The following is a 22,113-nucleotide window of genomic DNA, read 5'->3' on the forward strand; positions in this document are numbered from 1 at the left end:
TTAACCCTAAAGTGAAAACAAAGTTATTGGTTCTCTAAACATCAAGCGTTACGTGTCTGACTCATTCTGACAGCAATGAGCTTGACGCTAAGCCTGTTAAAAACTCTGAAAGTGTAAACTGGATATATTAAATCCAGGTATTATCAGCAGACAAGTGTGAAGCCTTGCAGGTGTGTGTGTTTGTTTGAGAGAGAGAGAAAGAGAACAGGGCATAGAAGCAGTTCCAAAGCAGGCGTTTGCACAGCTGATGGAAGCTTGTAGAAATAAACATTTTTAGTTACCGATGAACACGATCAGTTAAAATATTGGAGTATCTACTGGTAATATGAAAAATACTTTTCACATATAATACAGTGGGTGTCCTACTTATAAGCTTGTTTGGGACGCAGTTGGTTTCTTACACAAAGTTTATTAGTGGAATGTGACAGTGCTGGCGAGGGGCTCCTCCTCAAATCCGTATCCAGCAGCTGGTGAAATGCATGCTGGGGAAAAAAATGCTGGATTTGGACAAACTGACTGCTGTGAGCATCGTGTGTCTACATCTATAATCTTTGTGTCGGGCAATGTACTTTTTTTTACTCTAAACTCTGATCCAGGAGACAAGTCTCACTCGCGCCTGTGCTTTTCGAGTCCCCTGGGTAGGTAGTGATGGCCCACTATAAATATAAGAAAGCACAATAAAGATTCCAGGTGCAAGCCAAAGGGTGGGCTGCACTGTAAGTCAGGGAACTGGTATGCAAGTTCTACATATTAAAAAATAAATACCTCTTAAACCTGCAAAGCTTGTAACTCAAAAGTGTGGGACCCACTGTAAGAAATCCTGCCAACTGTGATCAAAAGTTGCAGCATTTCATATATTTGCTAAACAACAGCACCTGAAAATATTTACACTGGAAAGCACAGTAAAAAATTCATAATTCAAAAAAAAAAAAAAAAAATCACAGGGTGCAAAAGTCTGAGACAACTTTATATTCCCATTGTATGAAAATCTCCATTTAAAACAATATAAACACAAAGCACATTATAAGTCCCCACAGTGCCTGTCTATTGTTACAAGGAAAGGTGCACAACTTATATAGCAACCATTCAGTACTATAAATATTCAAACACGATTATCAAAAAAGTTACTATAAAATGTTTTAGAACTAGAAATGTAACTTGAAGTTGCAGTAGAGCCTCATCACACCATGAAAGTTGCTCTCAATTACATATAAACAGCATTATAAAACAAGGCTACTCAGTTCTTGGAAAATCAAGCTGAAGATGCGCTTCCGTAAACAAACGCACCACTAATTTGAAAATGATCCCAAGCGGCAGCAGTTTTATTTTGGACTCTAAAATTATTATCTGCTTCATTAAGTGCAATCAATTCTACGAGGCCTGGAATGATCTCGGCCAACAGCGGAGCCCACAGGAGCGAAAGTCGAGCTGGATAAAGTAACTTGACGGAGTCTGGCATGAAAAGGAAGAAAAAAAAATTACATTGCATCAAAGCTTAGACATGTGCATGCATTAATTACACTTCTTGATCCATTTTTTTAATTATTTTATTCAACATCAGTTTGCACCCTCAAATAATAACAATTAAATGAATTATATACATCTGCGATGAAAAGTCAGTCAACCTAAACTTTTCATATATTCCATATGCTTTACAGATTGTGAGGTCTTTATAGTAAAAAGCAGTTTGTACTGAAAGACAACTAAAGGTGCTGCCAACAAATTAAAAGTATTTGGAATAAATTCATTCATTTTATAAAAGCTCACTAATGAGCCAATGCAAATCGATGATTAAGTGATAACTGAATAACTGTGCTGTTGAGTCTTTTATTCAAGCACAGAGACTGGATGTTAAAAGGAAAAAAAAAAAAAAAAATCAGACCGCATTAACCATAGAAAACTATTTTTTTGGTTGTTCACATCTTTGGTTTTTCCAGTATCTCAGCAATTACTTAACCCGCAAGACTCCACTTGCAAAAAAGCTCAGCATTTAAAATGAATTCTGGATAATCACTTGGCACATTTTAAACCCACGCAGAGCGAAGCCCCCCTCGCATTACTGAAAACGCACAAAAACGGCTATTAAATGTAAACAGCCAAACGGCCGACGGCTCAAGGCTGCTGATCACTGGGTCCTGCACCGTTCCTCCTTACTTCACTTCTGGCTTTCTTGCTCATTAAACACATCTTCAAACAGGTAAAAGCACAAATTACATTTCGCTGATGTTTTTCTCCAAAGGAATGCAACACCAAGCTGCTTAGTCACTTACTCATTTAAACATCCTAGTAATTTTTTTCTACAGCAATATTAGGGCAAGTACCTTGGTCAAGGGTATTAATTGTGAACCTGTGTCCTCTAAGTCCAATGGCAGTGGCTCTAGCCACTACAGCCACTTTACTGTGTTTATCGTTTTGTTTATTAATTACTGTACTGTCTTGTGCTTTGTGTTGTTTCGTGTAGCACCATAATCCGGGAGGAACATCGTTTTGTTTCATTGTATACCGTACAAGCTGTATATGGTTGAAATGACAATAAAGCCACTTTGACTTTGACTACACTACCGGCTGAATAAATTACTCAACATTTACATTTTTACCACTGGGGATCTGCTTTGAAAATTTAAATTTTGACAATGAATAAATCATATCAATAACAAATGTATTAAGGAGTCAATTCTATGAACGCTTTCCAGGCTTTATGTGGCACTTCCTTATGATCTGTTTGCCACAAAAAAAAAAAAAAAAAAAGAGAAGCCAAAGTATAAAAGAAATGGAAAATATGATCTGTTTTTTCTTCCTATAGCCTGCTTCTACATTCAAAGACTAGCAAATGAAGTGAAGAGTGAAACTGCCTTTTTACCCGCACAAGCAGCTGACTGCACGAGGAAGTGAGCTTGGGACAAAAGGCTGCAGGTTCAATTGGAGCCCAGATGTTGTACCCTTGAGCAAGATATCATGATTCGCATGCAAGTAAATGACATACTACTCCACGTTTTTGAAGGAAAGCAAGAAATAAAGAGAAAGCAAAGTTTTGAGGACTATAACACAACATGGCAGGAATAAAGCCCTGAGAGTTTGCTTCTTCAGCTCTCCATCAGCTGTACCTCTCACTCTCTTCCTCTTTTAATTCCTGGCCGCTCAGTAATGTCCTTGACTGGGTCCCCATCTCCAACCCATCCCCAGGCACACCACTTAGCAAACCCCCGATTGCAGATTCTGCCTCCCCCTGAAAGTCGGACTCCTCTACCTTCACCTGGCCCGACTCGGATAGGAACCCCTCCCCTTCGTCGAAGGCGTACCCATACGTATCGTCCATGTCGGTGCTGTTCATATTGTTGCTGGTGCTGCTGTCGTAGGTAGGGGGCATGCCAGCCGCAGCTAGCCTCTCACAGCGAGCCTGATGCCGCAGGAAACTATCCCTCCAGATCACCTTCTTCCCACAGAGGCTGCACTCGTAAGGCCTCAGGCCACCATGGGTCTTCAGATGCTTGGTGAGATGGTGCTTCATCTTGAAGGTCTTGGCACAGACAGGGCAAGCGAAGGGACGCAGGTTAAGGTGCTGCATTTTGACGTGTCGATCCCGCATGCTTTTCAACGTGTAGGCCTTGCCGCAGTGACAGAAGTGGACCTTCCCTGAGTAGGGAGCACCAGCGAGGGAGAGTGATGAAGAGGAAGGGATGGGAGGGGAGGAGGAAGGTGGGAAAGGAGCAGAGGCCGGAGGGATGTGACGGCTGCTCCCAGGTGCTGCTGCACCTCCAGGGCTCTGGGTGGCAATGCTCAAAGGAGGCCACGTTAACTCAGGAGGCCCCATATGGTACTCATTGTCATCAGATGGGGATGCAGGGACTAATGGTCTCTGGGACACCTGCCCAGTGCCATCTTCAATCTCGTCATAGGTATCCCCACCGAAAGCCACTCCACCTCCTTCTGAAAAACGTCCAAAATCCACTTCTTCCTCCTCCTCCTCGTCCTCTTCTTCCTCTCCTTCCAGTGGCCTGCTTCCTTGCTGCATCCAGGGATTCGCCTGCCACTGCACCCGAGCAGGAAGTGCCGGGCCCGGGCAGGAAGAACCAGGTCCCAGTGCCTCAACGTCTCCCTCGGTTACACCCCGAAGAGACCCAACACTGGTCTCCTTCTCAACCTCTCGTTCCCCCTTTGGCACAGCTTCAGGATCTTCTCCTTCATCCACCTGCTCTGCTTCTTCTCCCTGATATACACTGGTTGGGTACTCTCCTACAGCACCAGAGAGAGAGACAGAAGGAAAACACTAGTGTTAAGACACTAATAGTGGACTTACAAGTTTACATGTACATGTCATGTATTACATGTATGACAACTAAATCCACAATCAGAACTAATTCCATACACACGGACTTCAAAACACTAATGTAATATGGCAGCTCTTCAATAACCATGCTAAATATAAGCATAGTTTAGTAAAGCAGAAGACATATTGTCCATTCATCCATTATCAGTAACCACTTGTCCAGTGCAGGGTTGTGATGTAGGTTACATCCTGGATGGGGCACTAGTCCCATGACAAGGCAATAGCACACCCATGCACTCACAAAGTCGCACACTAAGGGCAATTCACCTGAAACACACATCTTTGAACTGTAGGAGAAAACCAGAGCACCTGGAGGAAAAGCACATGAACAAAGGAATAACATGTAAACTCCATGCAGACTGGGCTGGATCTGAAGAAACATGTGAATCCACAACCCACTGCTACCTGCTGAGCCACTGTGCTGCCTTGAATATATAGTAGACACACTAAAACAAATTAAGGTCATTTATTTGTGGGATTAATTACTCCTGCTGTTGCTACTGATCGGTTCAACACATGGCAACAGATCAAGGTGAATGAACGTAACCAGAGCACACAGGAATGCTAATACAGTTAAGGACATTTTTGGCTACAAGAGGATGTTTGCCTTATTTGTTTATTGACTCAGTTTTACTTACTTACCACTGACTCAAAAGGCAGACTAACTCATAGTAAACCACATCTTATTACTACACTAAATGGACGGTGGGACAACATCCCAGGCAAAGATGGTCCTCTAAGCAGGGAACACACAGTGTGATCATGGAAATAACGGATTCATCTTCTACTTACTAGACTGTCCTGCCCTCTCTGTTCCCTCCATCTCTTCTTCCTCCACCTGTTCCCCCATTCCTTCATCTGCTTCTGTCCCTCTTTCCCCCATCTTCTTTCCCTGAAGTTCTCCATCTGTTTCCTCAAATCCCTGCTGACCACCATCCACACTTCCTCTCTCTCTTGCTCGTCCCCCAAGCTTCTGGAAGTCCTCCATTGTACAATTCGGCTGCAGCCCTTTCGGCCGGACTCTTGGCCTCAGCCTTCCGGCCTCGTTCGCATATCCAGTGGGATTGTGGGTACCGCCCCTGCTTCCTTGTTCAAAGGCAGTTCTGTAAGGATTAGCACCATCGTGACTGCGAGGGCTTGCTTTGCTACTGCTGGTCATCCACACCTCCTCACAGCTGGAGTAGTCACTCTCTGTCCCCTGGTTGGGGTCGAGCTGAGAGTCAGCCGAAGACTGAGGGGGCAGGGATGGGGGAGGCAGCGCTTGTGTTGCTGGTCGAGGGCGGCTCCACCGCGGGAACTGTGGGCGTCTCCAGGTGGCCAGAGGAGGCAAGGAGCCTTGGTCTGGCCCATGAGTTCTTTTCTCTGGGGTAGGAGGTCCAGCTTGCCCCCTCTCCTTGGGCTCCACCCCACGCTGCCGCTCCCTATCCCGCTCCCGCTCCGTGTAGAGGCAATCGGTGCTGCTTGGGGACTGTTGCCTGGAGGGGGCGCTGTTCGGGTTGCTGCTGTGGTTTGTTGCACCCCCCACCACCCTCGGCTTCTTTAGGATCTCCGTGCATTTGTCCACAATGTGCCACATCTGAAGAAAGCTGGCCACCGTCACGTAGTTGACAATGTCATCGCACACGATGCTCAGATGGCCCGTATAGGCCGAGCTCAACACGCTCTCGAAGACCAGGGGGTCCATGACCGACGGGAGAGAGACAGTCGTCACATTTTTCAGCAGCACCTAAAGGAGAAAACGAAAAGGTGAAAAAAAAAAAAAACTGCTCCCCAGCCCAATAATCCAATGAAAAGCTCTGTGAGGAAACAAGACAGTCAGCAGAACAATTTAAGACGGACCTGGTCGTGGAAGTAAGGAGAAGAGGCAGCCATCACACAGCGATGGGCCCGGAAGACCTGGCCCTGCACCTGGATGGACAGATCGCATAGCCGGCCCTCCTCGCGCTGCCGATTCAGACTGTCCAGCACAGCGGTGCGTACGCTGGGGAAGGAGACTTGCACCACCGAGCCGGCGATCCCGGATCCACTGCTGCTGCAGCTGTGATCCATGGGCCTGAAGGGATAGAAAAAACATCTTACTCACAGTACACTTAATTCATTTGGACTGCATGAGAGACTGGAGTAACCTGACAACCATTACAATTCAAAACCACAGCTCGTCTCCTATTCGATTCCCTAAACTGTCAGATTTGGTCTCCTCGAGTAGTCTTCTCCACACACATCAAGCGGACACAATTTGTATCTTGAAATGCGTAACGAGCTATCAAGTCACACTCAAGAGTAACGAGAACAGAACTCTCAATTCAAAATACAGGTCCCGACAACGTCAAAACACAAGGTGAGATGACTCCCAACCACACGCGGCGTGGCTTCTCCTGCAGGTTGCTCTGGAGGAAAACATCCGCTGAACAAATGCACGTAAATTTCAATGTTTCGTAGCTGTAAGACACCTTAGAAGCAACTCCCAGGAAACTTGTTACTGATCATAGCGTAAAATCATCACCAATCATAATAATATAATAATGCATGAGAGAGAGTGTGTTCCGCCGATGTATGGGTGAGTGACCCATTGTAAGTATCTAGCAGTGTAAGTCTTCCGAGTGCTCTGGTTTCCTCCCACAGTTTAAAATGAAGTTGTGAAACACAGAATTATCTTGAACGCAGTGTTGCTACAACTGACTGTGTGATTTGATTTAGTATTAATTTACCTCAAATGATATTTTATGAAGAGCTCAGCAGCGTTATGACTGATGACAGAAATAACAATGTATCAATTGTCTCTTTAGGTAGTGCTGCAATAAGAGTAATAATGTGGTTCATATAGGCGCTTTAGAAGCACTTTCATTATAAATGTCAACATTTAACTACAACAATAAATGAGTACAATCTTATTTAATAAACACTTGCTCAGAGCAAGTGAATCATGAAATGGGGTGAAAAAAGAGCACAAAATTGTATTGTGTATAAGAAAATATTGTGAACGTGTGTCCAGAGCTGTCATGATATTCTGGAATTGAGTTTAAATTCTGTTTTCTGTGTGAAAGAAGAGGCAGAAATACCGACCAGTATTGGACAGAATGTGTCAAACTGGCTCTTTAACATCAATATTCAATACATACATGAGAAAATAAAAGCATATGTCGTCTGAAAAGTGAAGGTTAAAGAAGAAAACGTAGAAATGCGTGAGGAACTGAATTCCAATTCCTTGATAAATATTGACACTGAGCGTGATACTTAAGCTTGTTTCTGCAAAGTATACTGTCATAAGTTACTTTTTACTGTATTTAATACACATGACTGCAGAAGGGTCTCGACCACATAGCGGTCCGCCCTACAGATCACCTGTCCCGGGGTAACGGGTCACTCGAGGGCCGAGGCTTAACCCGCGAACTGGGCCTCACGGATGCACTGAATTACACACAGCGACTTAAAAAAACAAGGAAATTTGTTGAAGATGTTCTGGTCAACAGGTAGTTACACTTTTAACGTTACGGATTTCTTTTTCAATCACTTCAACGTACAACTCTTCAGTCAGACAGTGAAGAAGACGAGATCGGAGATGATAAAATGCTAACGGGCCGGTCTGGTTATCACATCACTGTCCACTTTTTTTTCAATCATTTTGACCAACAGCTCGTCCTCCGAGGCTGAACAAGGACGAGATCGGTCGGTTAACTCGACCAGCTATTGAGAGAACTAGTCTAGTCTGGCATCGGCGCCACACGTACCTGGTAAAGGGCCACAGAGCCGCTGCGATCCGCCGAGAAACCGTTTTTCTGACGTTTTACACGAGCGATTCAACACAGACAGAGCCCCGTTTTATCAAGCGAGGTACGAAGCGTCCTGAGGCCCCCAGCGCCGAGCACCGCGGCTGAGGCTGAGGCTCGGATCGCCCACCATGCCGAGGCGGAGCGGCGGAGGAGCGAGCGGGTCGCGCTGCTGTGTCCAGAACGCCTCGAAACACCGCAGTCGGACAGCGACATATGTTCAGTGGGGGAGAAAAAAAAAAAACATACTCACTCGATTAAAATTTCATTTTAATTCATAAACCCTTTACTGACGCAAATATATTGTATAATTGCATATGAATTTAATATACTTACATCCAGAATATTGCACCTATGTGTCATGTTACACTGAACAAAAAACATACATCAGCAGGTGTTAGAAATATATTGTATAACTATAACAAGGTGTCCTGGTAGTAAATGTACAAAAAATGACATGAATAATTAATCCAGACGCATGCTCAGCTGTTGTTTCCCCTGCTTTTATATTATATTATTCGTAGTGCACTTCGTACATTTTTGCCTATGATGTGTAACATGTACAATAATTGGCACTTTTATAGCAGGTTTTACTGTTTACATTCTAGAAATTGAAAATTTCATCGCCAACCTATAACAAAGTATTTTCATTTTATTCAGTGATAGTGTTCCATAAATCCTAAACATTTGACAGCCGCTTCTCTCCAAGAGTAAATTTTACTCGGAGAACACACACAATACTGTAAACCTTTCCCAGACAGGTTTTTAACACAGTAAGTAGTAAGTTGGTGTTCAACCGATTTCTGCTCACCTCACGTAATAAAAATATTTGTATTCGTGACGACACTATACGAAATTCTAGAAAACATAACAAAATGTATCATAGTTAAAAACTGAAATGTTGCATAAATACATTAATGGATCCCCCTCCCCACGCAGGATTGCGCCAACGACTCCGGGATAGGCTCCAGCCCACCCCGTTCAGAGCAAACCGTTATTTAAATCGGACGGACACATGCCATGGATGTCCAGTCCGTAAATGAATAAAATGTTCACTTCAGTGACATAAAACTTGTGTTTTTCCCACTTTTTATGACTGTTTGGCCTTTATATAAACAACTCCATTTTCTGGGCAAAATGTTTAGCGTGTATATGAATTACAGTATAAACATCACTTGCCTAAATATACGCGTCCTAAAGCGACAACTATGTGCACAATCACTTACAATCCAGTCGCTGTGTCCCACGGACACTACGACCAATAGCGGCATCCACTTCCATTGTTTAGCCACTCATGTCTTTCTTCCGATTGGTTACTTTTGTATTTGAATATGATTGGCTAAATACAGAAGCTAAGGGTGGGAGTGTTCTTGCGCGGTTATGTTTAGCCACGTGATTTTTGATTGACGGCAACAACGGGCCAATTAGAATGGAAGGAAGGAAGCCGCAGGAAAGTTTTCAATTTGAAATTCAAACAACGGTCGCGTCTCTCTGAATGGATCAGTGGCGGTCATTATAGGTATGTCTTATATCCAAACTTTATAGAGGAATTAACAAAACGATATTTAGTGTCCTGTTAAGAAATTAGGTTCGTTAATGCCTTAGTGTTTTACTTTTTTCAGGTCTGTTGCTGTAGCCGTTTCGTTCTGTCGCGCTGCGCGAGACGTCAGGTAAATCATCATGCTAAGCTTATTAATATTATAATATAATTTTATAAAATTATTATAAAAGTCTTTTTTTTAAACTGTCTCCTTTTTTAATTTTATCAAGTTGATCCTTTCTGCAGTAATTGTTTTTGAACACGTCACGTGTGTACACAGTGACATACTTTTTCAAAATAATCAATCATGTATATTTTACAGTTTTTTTTTTTAAGAGTTATTGCTCATTTATTTTATGATGAAGCTTGTCTGTCTAAGTATCTAAAGATTTCACATTTATTAAGGTAATAAACACACCCGTCCTAAGCTCTGCATCTCTTGTCTACTTCTAGTCTCTTCAACAACACAGCGACAAAATGAACAAAGAGGTTGGTATTTTCTGCCTTCTTCTGACTTATAATAAAGGGAATTTGTCCATTTAAATTTATCTAGTTGATTGGTGCAGAGTGACAGTGGTATTGACTGACTGAGTAGTTTTGTTTTTGTGGTTCTGATGATGATAAACTGATTTACATGTATTTGGCAGATGCTTTTCTCCAAAGCAACTTCTAATGAACTATGTTATCATCCCACACACCTTATTCACCAGAGTGACTTACACTGCTAGATACACTACTTACACTGGGTCACTCATCCATACATCAGTAGAACACACTCTCTCTGTCACTCACACATGGGGGAATCTGAACAGCATGTCTTTGGGAAGAAACCAGAGCACCCAGAGGAAACTCACACAGACACGGGGAGAACATGTAATCTCTACCCAGAGTGGGGATCGAACCCACGTCCTCTCACACCACCTAGACATTGCAAGACAGCAGCACTACTCACTGTGCCATTTTTGATTAAAACTGTGTAAATGCTGTTTTTATATTCTCAGAATGCATCGCGCCTGCCTGTGTTCTCTGTGAAGAGGGCTCTCGCCAGCAACACCGAGAGCGGTGCTGAACAGCCTGCACAGGTGACTTTCGATCGTTTCTATGTCTTGTTGGAATGACACACCAGAAGCAGCGACATTTGTCACAGTAGATCCATCCATGTTCACGTACTGTGTCACTGTTGTGTGAAAGAAACTGCGGAAAGTTGACGTGGACCCCGGTAAAGCGAAGCAGGCAGTCAGTATGGTTGGGACACGCCAGCGTCCAGTAGCTGCATCTCAACGGGGTGCAAGTGAGTCCAATTATTTTCTTTAATTGTTTCCTATTGAATGATATTTGACAGCTGTTGTGTGGATCAGTCTGGAATTTTATGACTGCATTTTCCCTTTTTCTTAAGATCAATTATTCAAGTACTACAAGTCTTCTTTTCTATCTGTTAGTTAAACCCCTTCGGCCGACTGGAGCAGCAACTGTAGCCGCTGGCCCTTCGAAGAGTGAGTTGCTTTGGACACATTTGTGAATCAGACTTTAAAATTGCCTACTGATGAAGTGTCCTATCCAAAGTCTACTCTACTTTACACCCTGTGGTTCTAGGATTGACTCTGAACCGCTGTGGTCCTGCATTGTAGCTGTGGCTATTGAGAATGGATGTATGGAATTTTGAGTAACTTGGTTTTCTGTTTGATTTATTGTTTTCTTTTTGAATTGTAGTGGCTGCAAAGCGTCCAATTGCCTCTGTCCCAGGTAACTTCTGGTTCTAAATGTACAAGGCATCCTGTGGCTGCTGTTAACCATTAGTTTGCTGACTTTCAGTGTATGTTAGTGTAACATTACCTGGACATAATTAACCTGCTTCAACCAAGTGTCAGTCTTGTGTAATAATTAAAAAAAAAAAAAAATGTATAAACTGTAAAAACAAAGGAACTGGGTGTTAAAAAAGGTTGTTTACATAGTTCAGATTCTTCTGGAGCAGTTTAAATGTGTCTGGCAGTTGATTGCAAATGCTGTCTTCAGCACCCGCAGCAGGTAAAACGGGCTCACGACGGCCAGCCTGGGATCTAAAGGGCAGAGTGAGCGACATGGAGAACAAGGTCCAAGCCTATCAGAACCGCGTGAAAACAGCCACTCAGGAGAACGAGGACCTGAAAGACTTGGTGGCTACAGCTCAGGAGCGGGAGCGGAAGTTAGATGAAGAGGTCCACACATTGAAACAACAACTGAGGTGTGAAGATGGTTATGTGTTTCTTGGCTGCTGTTCCCATATAATAATTTTCTGTTCGATTGGAAAGGCTCTCATTAAACAGTTACACATTTTAAAGTCCATATTTACAGTTTCAGAGCATGCTTGCTTTACGTTGCAGCCAATATGTGGCACAGGTGGCTGATCTGTCTAGAGCAAGAGAAGAACTAGAAGAGGTCACCAGTGAGAAAAACTCCCTCACAAAGAAATTGAACACCTTGTATGTGGAGCATGACATGTTGCTGAGCCTGAAGCAGGGCTTGGAATCTGAACTCCAAAACGTACAGGTAATGGTCACTCTTGGATGCTGTTAAGAATTTGGCGAGGGGAAAAAACTGGAAGAGTAGCTTGTTTTCAGAACAAAATCATTCCTGTGTCTTTAGGTACATTTTGAGTTATTTGGCTGCATGAAGCAAAGATCTGCAGTGCTCCATCATAATTCACTTGTTCTGATTTCTTCTTTGTGTCAGACTCAGCTCGCTGTCCAGGGCTCCATACTGTCTCGCTGTCAGGCCAGTCTAAATGAGGCCCAGGACATGGTGAGGAATCTGGAGGAAAAGGTGTCCCACCAGTCAGAAGAGCTGTACAGGGGTGAGATGGAGCGCAGGAAGCTGCATAATACAATTCAGGAGCTCAAGGTGAGTATAGCCTTGCCAGTGTCTACAAGTGAGCTAAATGGGTATTGATTGTGATTTGAAAAAGAAATTAATTCCTCTTTTCTCTGCAGGGTAACATTAGAGTTTTCTGTAGAGTACGTCCCCTGCTGACTCCTGATCAGTCAGCAATGGCACGCATTGAGCTCCCTGCCCATGATGATAAGAGCCTTAAACTGGCTAAAACTGAGGAGGTAATTTTACATTCTGCATGTTTTTGTTTTAAAAATCAGAAATCGCTTAAGTTTTTGTAAATATTCTACATTCTGTTTAATTCTGTCAATGCACAGTCTCACACAGGTCGGAATGGTGACACCCAGAAGAGCTATAACTTCAGTTTTGACAAGGTGTTTGGTCCACATGCCACTCAGAAGGAAGTCTTCGAGGAGATCTCCTTGCTCATCCAGTCTGCTCTGGATGGCTACAATGTCTGCTGCTTTGCCTATGGCCAGACGGGAAGTGGGAAGACATACACAATGGAGGGTGGAGAGTTTGAGGAGACACAGGGAGTTATCCCTAGAGCAGTCCAGCAGATTTTCAGAACAGCCAGTGTTCTCAAGGAGCAGGGCTGGCAGGTACTATATTCACTGCGAGCTCTGAAAATATTCATTTAAAATCTGCACAGGCATTTTCATACAAATTTTATAACAATACAACTGAAGATTAATAATATTTAGGGATGCAGAGTGCTTTAAAGTGCAATTCTTTTCGATTCCAGATTGATTGACTGCTTTTTTTCTTTTCTCTCTCTCTCTCTCTCTCTCCTATCAGTACACATTTGTTGCAAGCTTTGTGGAGATCTACAATGAGACGCTCAGGGATCTTCTGTACAGGGGCAAGCCTAACAAGAGGCCAGAGTACGAGATCAAGAAGATTTCTGCAACTGAAATCACCGTCACCAATCTGACCTACCAGAAAGTGACAACTGAGGATGAGGTTTGCCTTGTACACTTTCCTAAGAATTTGTTGAAACACTTTTTACTTTGCATATCAGTGCATTTCTACATTAACATATGTACACTTTGTTCCATGTGTTGTCTCTCCTAGGTGTGCACACTGATGGAGTTGGCCAACAGGAACCGTTCCACAGCTCGCACCAACGTGAACGATTACTCCTCCCGCTCTCACTCTGTGTTTCAGTTGGACATTGAGGGCGAAAATGCTGACAGAGGTCTAAAGAGCAAATGTGAGGCTTGTTCTTCTGGACTTTGTAATACCAAATATCTACCATTGATTACATATCTGTCTGTGGAAAGGTTTTATGTGTAAAGTTTTCAGTTCTTCAAATATGCTGGCTGTTCCACTTACAAACACAAAAAGTTTATTTTGATGCCAGTCCATTGCAGAGTATTTTATTTTCAAGCTACATTTAAAATTATTTCTGCCCAAAGTATTCTGTTCTAATTGTTTGCCAGTTCATCCCATGAACATGCTGCATTCCTCACCTTTTTATACATCCCCCAACATTAAGGAGGTGTAAACACTGGGATGTAATAACTTTGGGATGCTCTGGTTTCACACGTTATAGACTGCCTGAGTGTTTCACTGTCAATTAATAGCTTGATGCAGAAATGCAGGTTAAAATTATTCTAATATTCATGTTCACTGATTGATCTGACTGTTGCCTTCAGCCTCCCTGTGCCTGATTGACCTGGCAGGCAGCGAGAGAGTCCAAAAAAGTCATTCCCAAGGAGAGAGGTTTAAGGAGATGACTGCCATTAATAACTCCCTCACCAATCTTGGGATTGTGATTACTGCACTTGCTAACAAAGTGGGTGTCTGTTCAGTTTTACTGTATTGGCTGTGTTCATTGAGAACAGGCTGTTTGTGACCATTATTACTTGCTGTATCTGATGGTAGAATTCCATTAACATCCTTACTATTTTGTTTTGATTGTAGGACAGCTTCATACCTTATAGAAACTCAAAGCTTACATACTTATTGCAGAATTGCTTGGGAGGAAACAGCAAGACGTAAGTTGTCTGAACTAAAGTTTTGAAAGTAGTGTTTGAAAAGGGCAAAGTCTGTCACACCAGTAAATGCTGATGTCTAAACTAATTGAGTAAACCTTGTAGCCCATCTGTTTCAAGGGTAGTTTGGGCAGGAAAGATGACTTCATGGAACCTCTGACTCCATGTCAGTACTCCTACTTGAATTAACTCTTGCAAATGAATGCACAAAAATGCATTTTGAACATTACTAGTAACACCACTAGTAACTTTTGATGTTCATTTTTCATTCAGTTGTTGAACTGTATTATTTCAGTGATCATTGTTTACATGTGGGTTCAATAGTATTTATAGAGTACATTCTTTTTCTTTTAGGCTCATGTTCGTCAACATTTCCCCTGAGGAAGAAAGCTTTGGAGAGTCTTTAAACTCCCTTCGATTTGCCAGCAAGGTCAGTATTTTACCGTGTTGAAAACTGCAGTTTGTTTCATTCACTGTATTTTCAACACTGGTGTGTAATGTTAATCGGTGCGACTTGGAACTGGAGGATAACCATTTTTAAATTAAAAGAACTTTTACATGCATATCTATGTGGAACTTATTTTGAATAAGTGTAAATATATATTGAAAGGCTAGTTAAGATAAAATGGGGTTTATCTGAACTTTCTTGCAGGTGAATGAATGCGTCATCGGTACAGCATCTGCCAACAGAAAATGAGCACCGGCATTTTCAGAGGAGAAAAGTATACCGAAATGCAACACTTCTTGAAATATCTGCCTACTTATTCATTAATATCTAAAGCCAGCATTGTGCTAACGGGCACATATTATCCATTGTCCTTTTTGATTATTGAATGCTTGAATAAATTTTTCATGTAGCTCCTTGTGCCTTTTTATGTAGCGCAGACTCATTTTTAAATAAAATGGAAATCTTAACCTGTTCTGAAATCTCAATTATGTGGTAGATAAAGTTATCCGCACTGACTGAAACAGGTGCTGTAGCTACGAGGTGTGGTAAAAGGTGCACTTAAATATACACAATGTCCACAAGGTTCACGATTCGGTAATACACACAAAAGATTTAAAAAAAAAAATAAATAAATAATAATATTTATAATTCATCAGGTTAGGTTATGCCATAGAGGAGCTAGAGACTAGTTACACGACTCCACCCGCTCGACGTAATTGAGCCCCCAGGTTCTTTCCGCCGAAAAGCCACAGCGGCCTTGTGGCCCGGGGGAAAGCGCTTTCAAAATGGAGGCCCGCGGGAGCAGAGCGGGCTCGTGCTTCGCACTCCCCTTTTAGTCGGCCAAAGTCTGCTGTCTGGCGGCTCTTAAAGGGAAGGCGGCGGCGGCTGTCTGGACACATAATGGGAGACAGACTTGAAACCACTTTAAACTGACGAGAAGTAAAGAAAAAATACAACAATAAAGCAGAAAACACTAAGTTTCGGGGGGGCTTGGACACCGGGGGATTCGGACCCCAGACAGTCACGTCCATACTGCAAGTAAGTTAATTTATTTGTGCATGTGGTGAATGTGTGTGTGGTCGATGTAGTTTTACGAGCCGTGGAGGACAGGAGTCCAGGTGCGTGTCTGCATATTTGTCAGAGCCTGTTTTTAATTACATTTCTGTTAATTACTAAGTGATTAATGTAAAACCTGAGTGATTAACACGCACACATGCAGGTTCCCAGAGGCCCCTGCTGCTAACAGCCCAAACTAGTGGTTCATCATGGATGGGTATTTAAACTCACTGCCATAATAAATAACACCGTTGTTAATTTGCGTTTTTAAAACGAACATTTTTCCAATAAGCTGCTCGGTAAATGACACATTCGCATTTGCAAATGTTCAGACGAGCAGTTTTACCTTCATATCACTGTTAACGACGGAGCGGGTAGCTGAGGACAGCTGTGTTTAACTAGCTCGTTAACAGCTGGTTAAGACTTAAGTCGTGGTGCTTTACTGTAACTTTTACATTCATTGTCTTGTGTCTTCGATGCAGTTTTTCAGTTTTGTGTATGAATGCAAATGCTGAGAAATAACCGCTAAGGAGCGGGGGAGCTTAAAAAAAAAAATGATTTAGGCCCCTGGATCTTACAAAAAACCCCGGACTCAAGTGAGAAATGACCGCGGGCAGGGGGCGCTCCACCGCCGCGTACCGGGGAGAGTCTCCCCCGCTTCTCAGTTTTTTTCCAACTAACTAGTGACTACCAGGTGCTGTAAGTTTAAGCTTAATGCATAAGTGAATAAATATAGAAATTAATATAATTATATATATATTGTGTATTAATTTAATCGTTTGCAAATTGTTCTGCTTTATTTGACAAATTATTATATCGTGAACTATTTTAATAGTTGAAATAAAAATGTGATGGCACAAATTGTACAATAAATGATTCATACTGCTCCTAGCCTCACTACAACTTTTTTATTTTAATTCTCAAAAAAATAGTAGATTTGACCCACCGTATAACTATTATCCCAGTTTAACTTCTCAAGACAATAGTGCCTTATGAATAGAGGTCAGTATAAGCATTCTGACAAGGATTCAGTAGACTATTTATTATTATATATATGCATTTCTGTATCTAGCCATACAAGAAATTACTTTTTTTTTAATTAAAAATGAGTTTTACTTACTAGAAGAGTCAAAATAAAATTAATGAGAATACAGCAAGTAATTTGATGTAGAAAAATCACTGTCATTAAATACAAATTTATTTCTGCCTCTGGATACCCACTAGAGTTTCACAAAGTTTAAAAGGGCGGTAGGTAGTAGGTTCACAGGTTAAAGTGTAAAACAGTTTGGGATTTCCCACACAGCCCCTTCCTGTAAATTGAAGCGGTAACATCTATTTTCCCTTAGACTGATCTTCACCTAATTAAGTAGACAAGATTATTGATGATGGTACTACTACTACGAGTACTGCGAAGAATAATAATAGTATCCAGAGTAAAAGGTTATGTCAGTTTCTCTTTACGTAATAGTGATGATCCCTTCCCAAATCCTAAGCCATCCTGTCTCCGTGCCTTTTCTAGCCCTAATGTCTGTGTCGGTGGAGCAAGGCTGCAGTAGCAGCAGTGTCTCTAGCGCCCCCGCTGGCTCGGTGGTGCAGGTGTCTTTTCCCAGCGTACGCACGGCTGTGCTGGAAAGTCTGAACCGGCAGCGTGAGGAGGGACAGCTGTGTGACCTGTCCATCCAGGTGCAGGGCCAGGTTTTCCGGGCACACAGATGTGTGCTGGCTGCTTCGTCACCCTACTTTCATGACCAGGTCTGTCAAAGATTGTTTCAGGGTTTTTAACTTCTCTTATGTTAACACCTTACACAGATTGCACTCTGCTTTTTATATTTTATCAGTGTTGTCTTTCTGTATTAAATGGCCAAAATTTCACTTTAATAGACGTTTAGTGCTGCATACTCTTATTTACATTTAAAAAAAAAAAAAAAACTTTTTCCAGGTGCTGCTGAAGAACATGTCCACTGTGTCCATCCCAGCCGTCATGGACCCCCTGGCCTTTGAGAGTGTTCTAAGCTGTGCCTACACTGGTCAGCTGCGCATGCTACGAGAGGACATCGTCAACTACCTCACCGTGGGGAGTGTGCTGCAGATGTGGCACATCGTGGACAAGTGCACCGAGCTCCTTAAGGAAGGACGGGGAGGGACTACTGGAACACAGGGTGGAGGTGCTCAGGGCAATCCCAGGTGCAGCAGCAGCAGTGGGCGAGAGCCGGGGACAGGAGCCCAGTCCGGTGAAGTCCACTCTGAAGTCCTGCCCCCCAGCCGCCCCGCTCTGAATGAGAGCCAGTCCCCCAGCAGCACCAACTACTTCAGCCCCAGAGAGGCAGGCTTGGGTGGGGGAATGGCCACCACTGGCATGTCAGGAGATGGGGCCACAAACTCCACCTCCAGTTACTGCACTCCATCTGGGGGTGATGAGGGGTTCCTGATTGAAGAAGACGAGGAGGATGAGGAGCTCATGTACACCAGGAAGCAGGAGAGAGGAAGCGGAAGAAGGAAGAAGAACACCTCTGTCTCTGATCAGGAGGCAGGGGTTAGTGACAGTTTTGGTGTGTCTTCCTTCCAAGATGGTGATCCCCCTCCTCCACAGAAGCGGCCCACCTATAGCCAGCCCAGCATCATGCCCCGCAAGCAATGGGTAGTGGTGAAAACAGAGAGGCCCCAGGATGACGAACTGATCGTGGTATCTGGGGAGGAGGGGGGTGAGGAGGAGGAAGAGAGGGAGATGGAGCTGGAGAGAGAGAGCGAGAGGGAAAGGACATTCAATATATCTGATGTAAGGACCCTCTCTGGGGACATCAGTGCCAGAGCTGATGCTGAAATGGAGGCACAGGTTAGTACATGGATATTTGCATTTTCTGTGTTTGTGTAAATCTCTGTACCCGTGGTCCGTGTCTAAAACTGGTAAGCTAAACCTCAGTCAGAGGTTTCTTTCCTGTCAAATCTCCAAGCAAGCAAGTAATAAGAAGAGCATGAGTTGGATAGAAATATCAAAGTAGTACTGCTCTGATGTATGTAATTTTACACTCTCAAACTCTTCTGTCTGTCTCCCAGGTAGATTACTGCCAGTCCTCTGAAGACTACCTCAAGTTTGACAGTGATCTCATGGACCAGACAACCTCACAGCACTCTCACAATAGTTCTGGTAGCTCCAGTAGCAGCAGGGCCGTGTCTGCTTTACTGGGGTCAGTTCAGTCTGGTGCCACAAGAGCACAGCTTTTCCCTATAGACATGCAAGGAAATCAAATCCTGCTATACAGCCAAGGCCCTCTGGACCCTTCTAATCCAATTACAGCTGGAAGTGGAGCATCACTGAAAGGCACAGGTCTGGAGCATGGAGCTGTGCATCTGTCAGGGCACGGTGGCCTGGATGGTATGGAGGGGCCCGGAGGCGCAAACTCCGGCAAGGTGTTCATGTGCCACTGTGGGAAGACCTTCACACACAAGAGCATGCGGGACCGGCACATAAACATGCACCTTGACCTCCGACCCTTTCATTGTCCAGTCTGTGCCAAGAAGTTCAAAATGAAGCATCACCTCACGGAGCACATGAAGACACACACGGGCCTCAAGCCTTACGATTGCCACAGCTGCGGTAAAAAGTTCATGTGGCGTGACAGCTTCATGAGACACCGGTCCCATTGTGAGAGGCGGGGTGGGGCCAGCGATGGTGCGGGTGGGGTGGAAGGAGCTGCTGTCATATCCCCACCTCTCCATCATGCCAACAGCGAGATTGGCCAGAGGATTCCCTCTGGAGGAATTGGTGGTAGAGGTGGGATATCTGTCTTGTCCCCACACCATTCCAGTGGAAGTAGCAGCAGTGTGTCCTGTCTGACTATGGCTGGACCAGGGTCTCTGTTGGGGGTGTCCTCCCAGAGCACAGCACACGGTCTGGGTTCTGCTGTTTTCGGGCTGGGAGGTAGTCGAAGTGGCTGTGAGGATGAGGTGTGTGAGGTGAGTGTGAGCGAGAGCAGTGTCACTTAATTTTAACTAGGAATGACAATGAAAGGGTAAGGGTTAGGTTGTGTGTTGCACAACTTATCTATCTTTTTTAATTTTAGTTCTGGTTTTAAGTACATTCCTGCCTGTATCACACACAAAGAAGTCTGGCTGTACAGTTTTGTGTCATAACAGTACTGTTGTCTTGGATTCTCATTGCATCTTGTCCAGTAGCAGGCAAATGAACCAAAACCCAATACACCCACCTTGGACTAAAGGACTAGCTGTCTTATGTACGTCAACCAAATGATGCTTTGACTAGGGGCCGTGAGTGTGTGTACCCCTCTCAGTGCTGCCAGGCTTCACAGACAGACTTGCTTTCAGTGGATCAGGAAACATCCCACGACTCAAGGTTTTTATCGATTGTGGTGCCGTTCAGGATGTGATATGTTGCTACAAGTTTCCCAAAGATCTGTGTCCAGTTTCAGGGTACTGTACCACACAAGTAGTATATGAATGAGTTTTTTTTTTTTTTTATATGCTGTTGTCCTGTAACAGTCTGTATGTGTTTCCAGTTAAACTCTTACCGAAATAATGACTGAATGCAGCCTTTTATCAGATAGCTGATATTTCTTTTCAGAGCAAAATGTAAATCATTATTTTACAGTAAGGTGCTATTTAGAGTTGCTAAACAGTTTTCTAGTCACAAAACCATCCTGCATTTGCATTCTTCTGAATTTACTTTGAGGGGTCTTAACCTGTGCTCTAGATTGTTTTTAAAGATGTACCTTCTGAGAAGGTTTATGCTGATGGCCGTTAAATGGATAGAAAATGCAAATGGTAATCATGAACATTAAAAAACTGAAATAATTCACATAAATTGCATAAAGCTACTGTAGTAATGACAGACGACGGAGAAGTGTGGTCGAAAGCTCATGGTTTCTTTTGGCCAAGACCATGTCCAAGCTTGTTATGTAAAAAAAAACTATAAACCAGCTTTTATTTTCTGTGAATAAAACTGAGTACATCCTACTCAACAGGAGGATACTTTGCAAGCTGCTTGTTTTCAGATGGTTTGCATTTGAACACAAGTTTGCTTAATAAGTGGTTGCAGTGGGATTGTGTGTGTGTGTGTCTTTGTTATGAAAAAGGACCAGTTAGGAACATCATCAAAGTTATACGATTTCTGCATATTTGAGAAGAAGCTGTGCAGCCTGGTTTGTCTTGTTTTGGGCTAATTGCTGTGTTATACTATGTAAATAGTTAGACTGATCTATAAATATATATTTATGTTTGACAGTGATTCAGATTAAAATGAGAGATAGAGATGTATTTAACAGATACTAAAGTATACACTAATTCAACTGCCTTATTACGTTCGGACAAACTGAGTGACTGGTTAACGTGGTCATTATGACAAAGTAAACCCAGCAGCCATGTTCAACTAACTTGGCCAACACAACAGCCTTCAACAAAGGTAGCAAGGATCTTAAACTGCACATCTGGAGCAAGAACAGGTGTGTAAAGCAGTTTCTCTACAGTGTGGAAATACAGGACTAACACTACTCCAGTGTCAGTGTGGTTCGGAGCATCACCTCTTGGCTCCTTTCATTTTGGTCTTTGATTGAACTGATACTTGGATGTCAGTGCACAGCTGAGATTCACATTTGTAATATATCTGGGCAAAATAATTTTTAAAAAGAAGATAAAAGTAGTATCTTAGGTGAAACTGTTGAACAAGTATGGTTACCTCAGTCCTCTTGTCGTACGGATACAAGCTTGTCTTTATTCGGTCACATGTTGTGTGTAACTGCTGTATGAAGCTGTGTGGCCAAACTTGCATTTGGTCACATGGAAAAAGTCACACACGCTCATCACTGTACACGGTCATCCTGTACCATGGTATTAGTGGCAATTTAACTTGTTCTCAGATTGTAACTGGAAATAGAGACATCAGTGTTGTCTTCACTAACTTCCATAGAAAATGAGAAATAAATAATCTGTTGAAATTCCTCCTGTGCCACTTGTGTCCTGTCACTCGGGGATCTCGTGAGTTTTTGCTATTTATCTGTTTAAATATGGAAAACTACTATAGTGCAAAATAATGTTTATGAAAATGTTATTCAAAGATCCTGTAGCACATTGGGGGAGGGGGTAGCAGGTAGTGTAGTTAG

At 43.0% G+C, this 22,113-nt stretch overlaps 3 protein-coding genes across 5 annotated transcripts; 2 read left to right on the forward strand and 1 right to left on the reverse strand.

Annotated features, from left to right (window-relative positions):
- Positions 1 to 926: 926 nt before the first annotated feature.
- On the reverse strand, positions 927 to 8,894 carry LOC108930349 (zinc finger and BTB domain-containing protein 22-like). Of its 2 annotated transcripts, none has more exons than XM_018745559.2 (5): positions 8,056 to 8,332; positions 6,167 to 6,380; positions 5,120 to 6,053; positions 3,300 to 4,233; positions 927 to 1,452 (listed from the first exon to the last, which is right to left on the reverse strand). In XM_018745559.2, the coding sequence occupies exons 2-5, from the start codon at positions 6,374 to 6,376 to the stop codon at positions 1,356 to 1,358; spliced, it is 2,175 nt and encodes a 724-aa protein (XP_018601075.2). In that variant the 5' UTR covers positions 6,377 to 6,380; positions 8,056 to 8,332; the 3' UTR covers positions 927 to 1,355. The 2 variants fall into 2 exon arrangements, with proteins under 2 accessions (XP_018601075.2, XP_018601073.2); XM_018745557.2 differs by lacking the exon at positions 927 to 1,452 and adding an exon at positions 8,431 to 8,894 and having other exon boundaries at positions 2,714 to 4,233; positions 8,056 to 8,281.
- Positions 8,895 to 9,551: 657 nt separating this feature from the next.
- Positions 9,552 to 15,373, forward strand: kifc1 (kinesin family member C1). The gene is made up of 18 exons (XM_029248393.1): positions 9,552 to 9,613; positions 9,717 to 9,764; positions 10,088 to 10,123; positions 10,636 to 10,716; positions 10,826 to 10,925; positions 11,074 to 11,127; positions 11,345 to 11,377; positions 11,648 to 11,855; positions 11,995 to 12,160; positions 12,344 to 12,511; positions 12,601 to 12,720; positions 12,817 to 13,101; positions 13,298 to 13,462; positions 13,574 to 13,712; positions 14,158 to 14,297; positions 14,426 to 14,499; positions 14,851 to 14,926; positions 15,149 to 15,373. The coding sequence occupies exons 3-18, from the start codon at positions 10,112 to 10,114 to the stop codon at positions 15,191 to 15,193; spliced, it is 1,866 nt and encodes a 621-aa protein (XP_029104226.1). The 5' UTR covers positions 9,552 to 9,613; positions 9,717 to 9,764; positions 10,088 to 10,111; the 3' UTR covers positions 15,194 to 15,373.
- A 452-nt stretch (positions 15,374 to 15,825) lies between these two features.
- On the forward strand, positions 15,826 to 20,469 carry zbtb22b (zinc finger and BTB domain containing 22b). 2 transcript variants are annotated; one of them, XM_018745647.2, is made up of 4 exons: positions 15,826 to 15,982; positions 17,520 to 17,752; positions 17,940 to 18,833; positions 19,055 to 20,469. In XM_018745647.2, the coding sequence occupies exons 2-4, from the start codon at positions 17,525 to 17,527 to the stop codon at positions 19,982 to 19,984; spliced, it is 2,052 nt and encodes a 683-aa protein (XP_018601163.2). In that variant the 5' UTR covers positions 15,826 to 15,982; positions 17,520 to 17,524; the 3' UTR covers positions 19,985 to 20,469. The 2 variants fall into 2 exon arrangements, with proteins under 2 accessions (XP_018601163.2, XP_029104390.1); XM_029248557.1 differs by lacking the exon at positions 15,826 to 15,982 and having other exon boundaries at positions 17,677 to 17,752; positions 17,977 to 18,833.
- The last annotated feature ends 1,644 nt before the right edge of the window (positions 20,470 to 22,113 follow it).

This window comes from Scleropages formosus, chromosome 23 (genome assembly GCF_900964775.1).
Source record: "Scleropages formosus chromosome 23, fSclFor1.1, whole genome shotgun sequence".
Classification (NCBI taxonomy): Eukaryota; Metazoa; Chordata; class Actinopteri; order Osteoglossiformes; family Osteoglossidae; genus Scleropages; species Scleropages formosus.

Coding starts and splice junctions, on each gene's coding strand:
- LOC108930349 (XM_018745557.2), bottom strand. CDS start 6,376: ATGGATCACAGCTGCAGCAGCAGTGGATCCGGGATCGCCGGCTCGGTG. Junction 6,054..6,166: donor CTCCTTACTTCCACGACCAG/GTCCGTCTTAAA, acceptor TTTCTCCTTTAG/GTGCTGCTGAAAAATGTGAC. Junction 4,234..5,119: donor AGAGAGGGCAGGACAGTCTA/GTAAGTAGAAGA, acceptor CTGGTGCTGTAG/GAGAGTACCCAACCAGTGTA.
- kifc1 (XM_029248393.1), top strand. Junction 10,926..11,073: donor TGCATCTCAACGGGGTGCAA/GTGAGTCCAATT, acceptor TCTATCTGTTAG/TTAAACCCCTTCGGCCGACT. Junction 11,128..11,344: donor AGCCGCTGGCCCTTCGAAGA/GTGAGTTGCTTT, acceptor TTTGAATTGTAG/TGGCTGCAAAGCGTCCAATT.
- zbtb22b (XM_018745647.2), top strand. CDS start 17,525: ATGTCTGTGTCGGTGGAGCAAGGCTGCAGTAGCAGCAGTGTCTCTAGC. Junction 17,753..17,939: donor CACCCTACTTTCATGACCAG/GTCTGTCAAAGA, acceptor AACTTTTTCCAG/GTGCTGCTGAAGAACATGTC. Junction 18,834..19,054: donor ATGCTGAAATGGAGGCACAG/GTTAGTACATGG, acceptor TCTGTCTCCCAG/GTAGATTACTGCCAGTCCTC.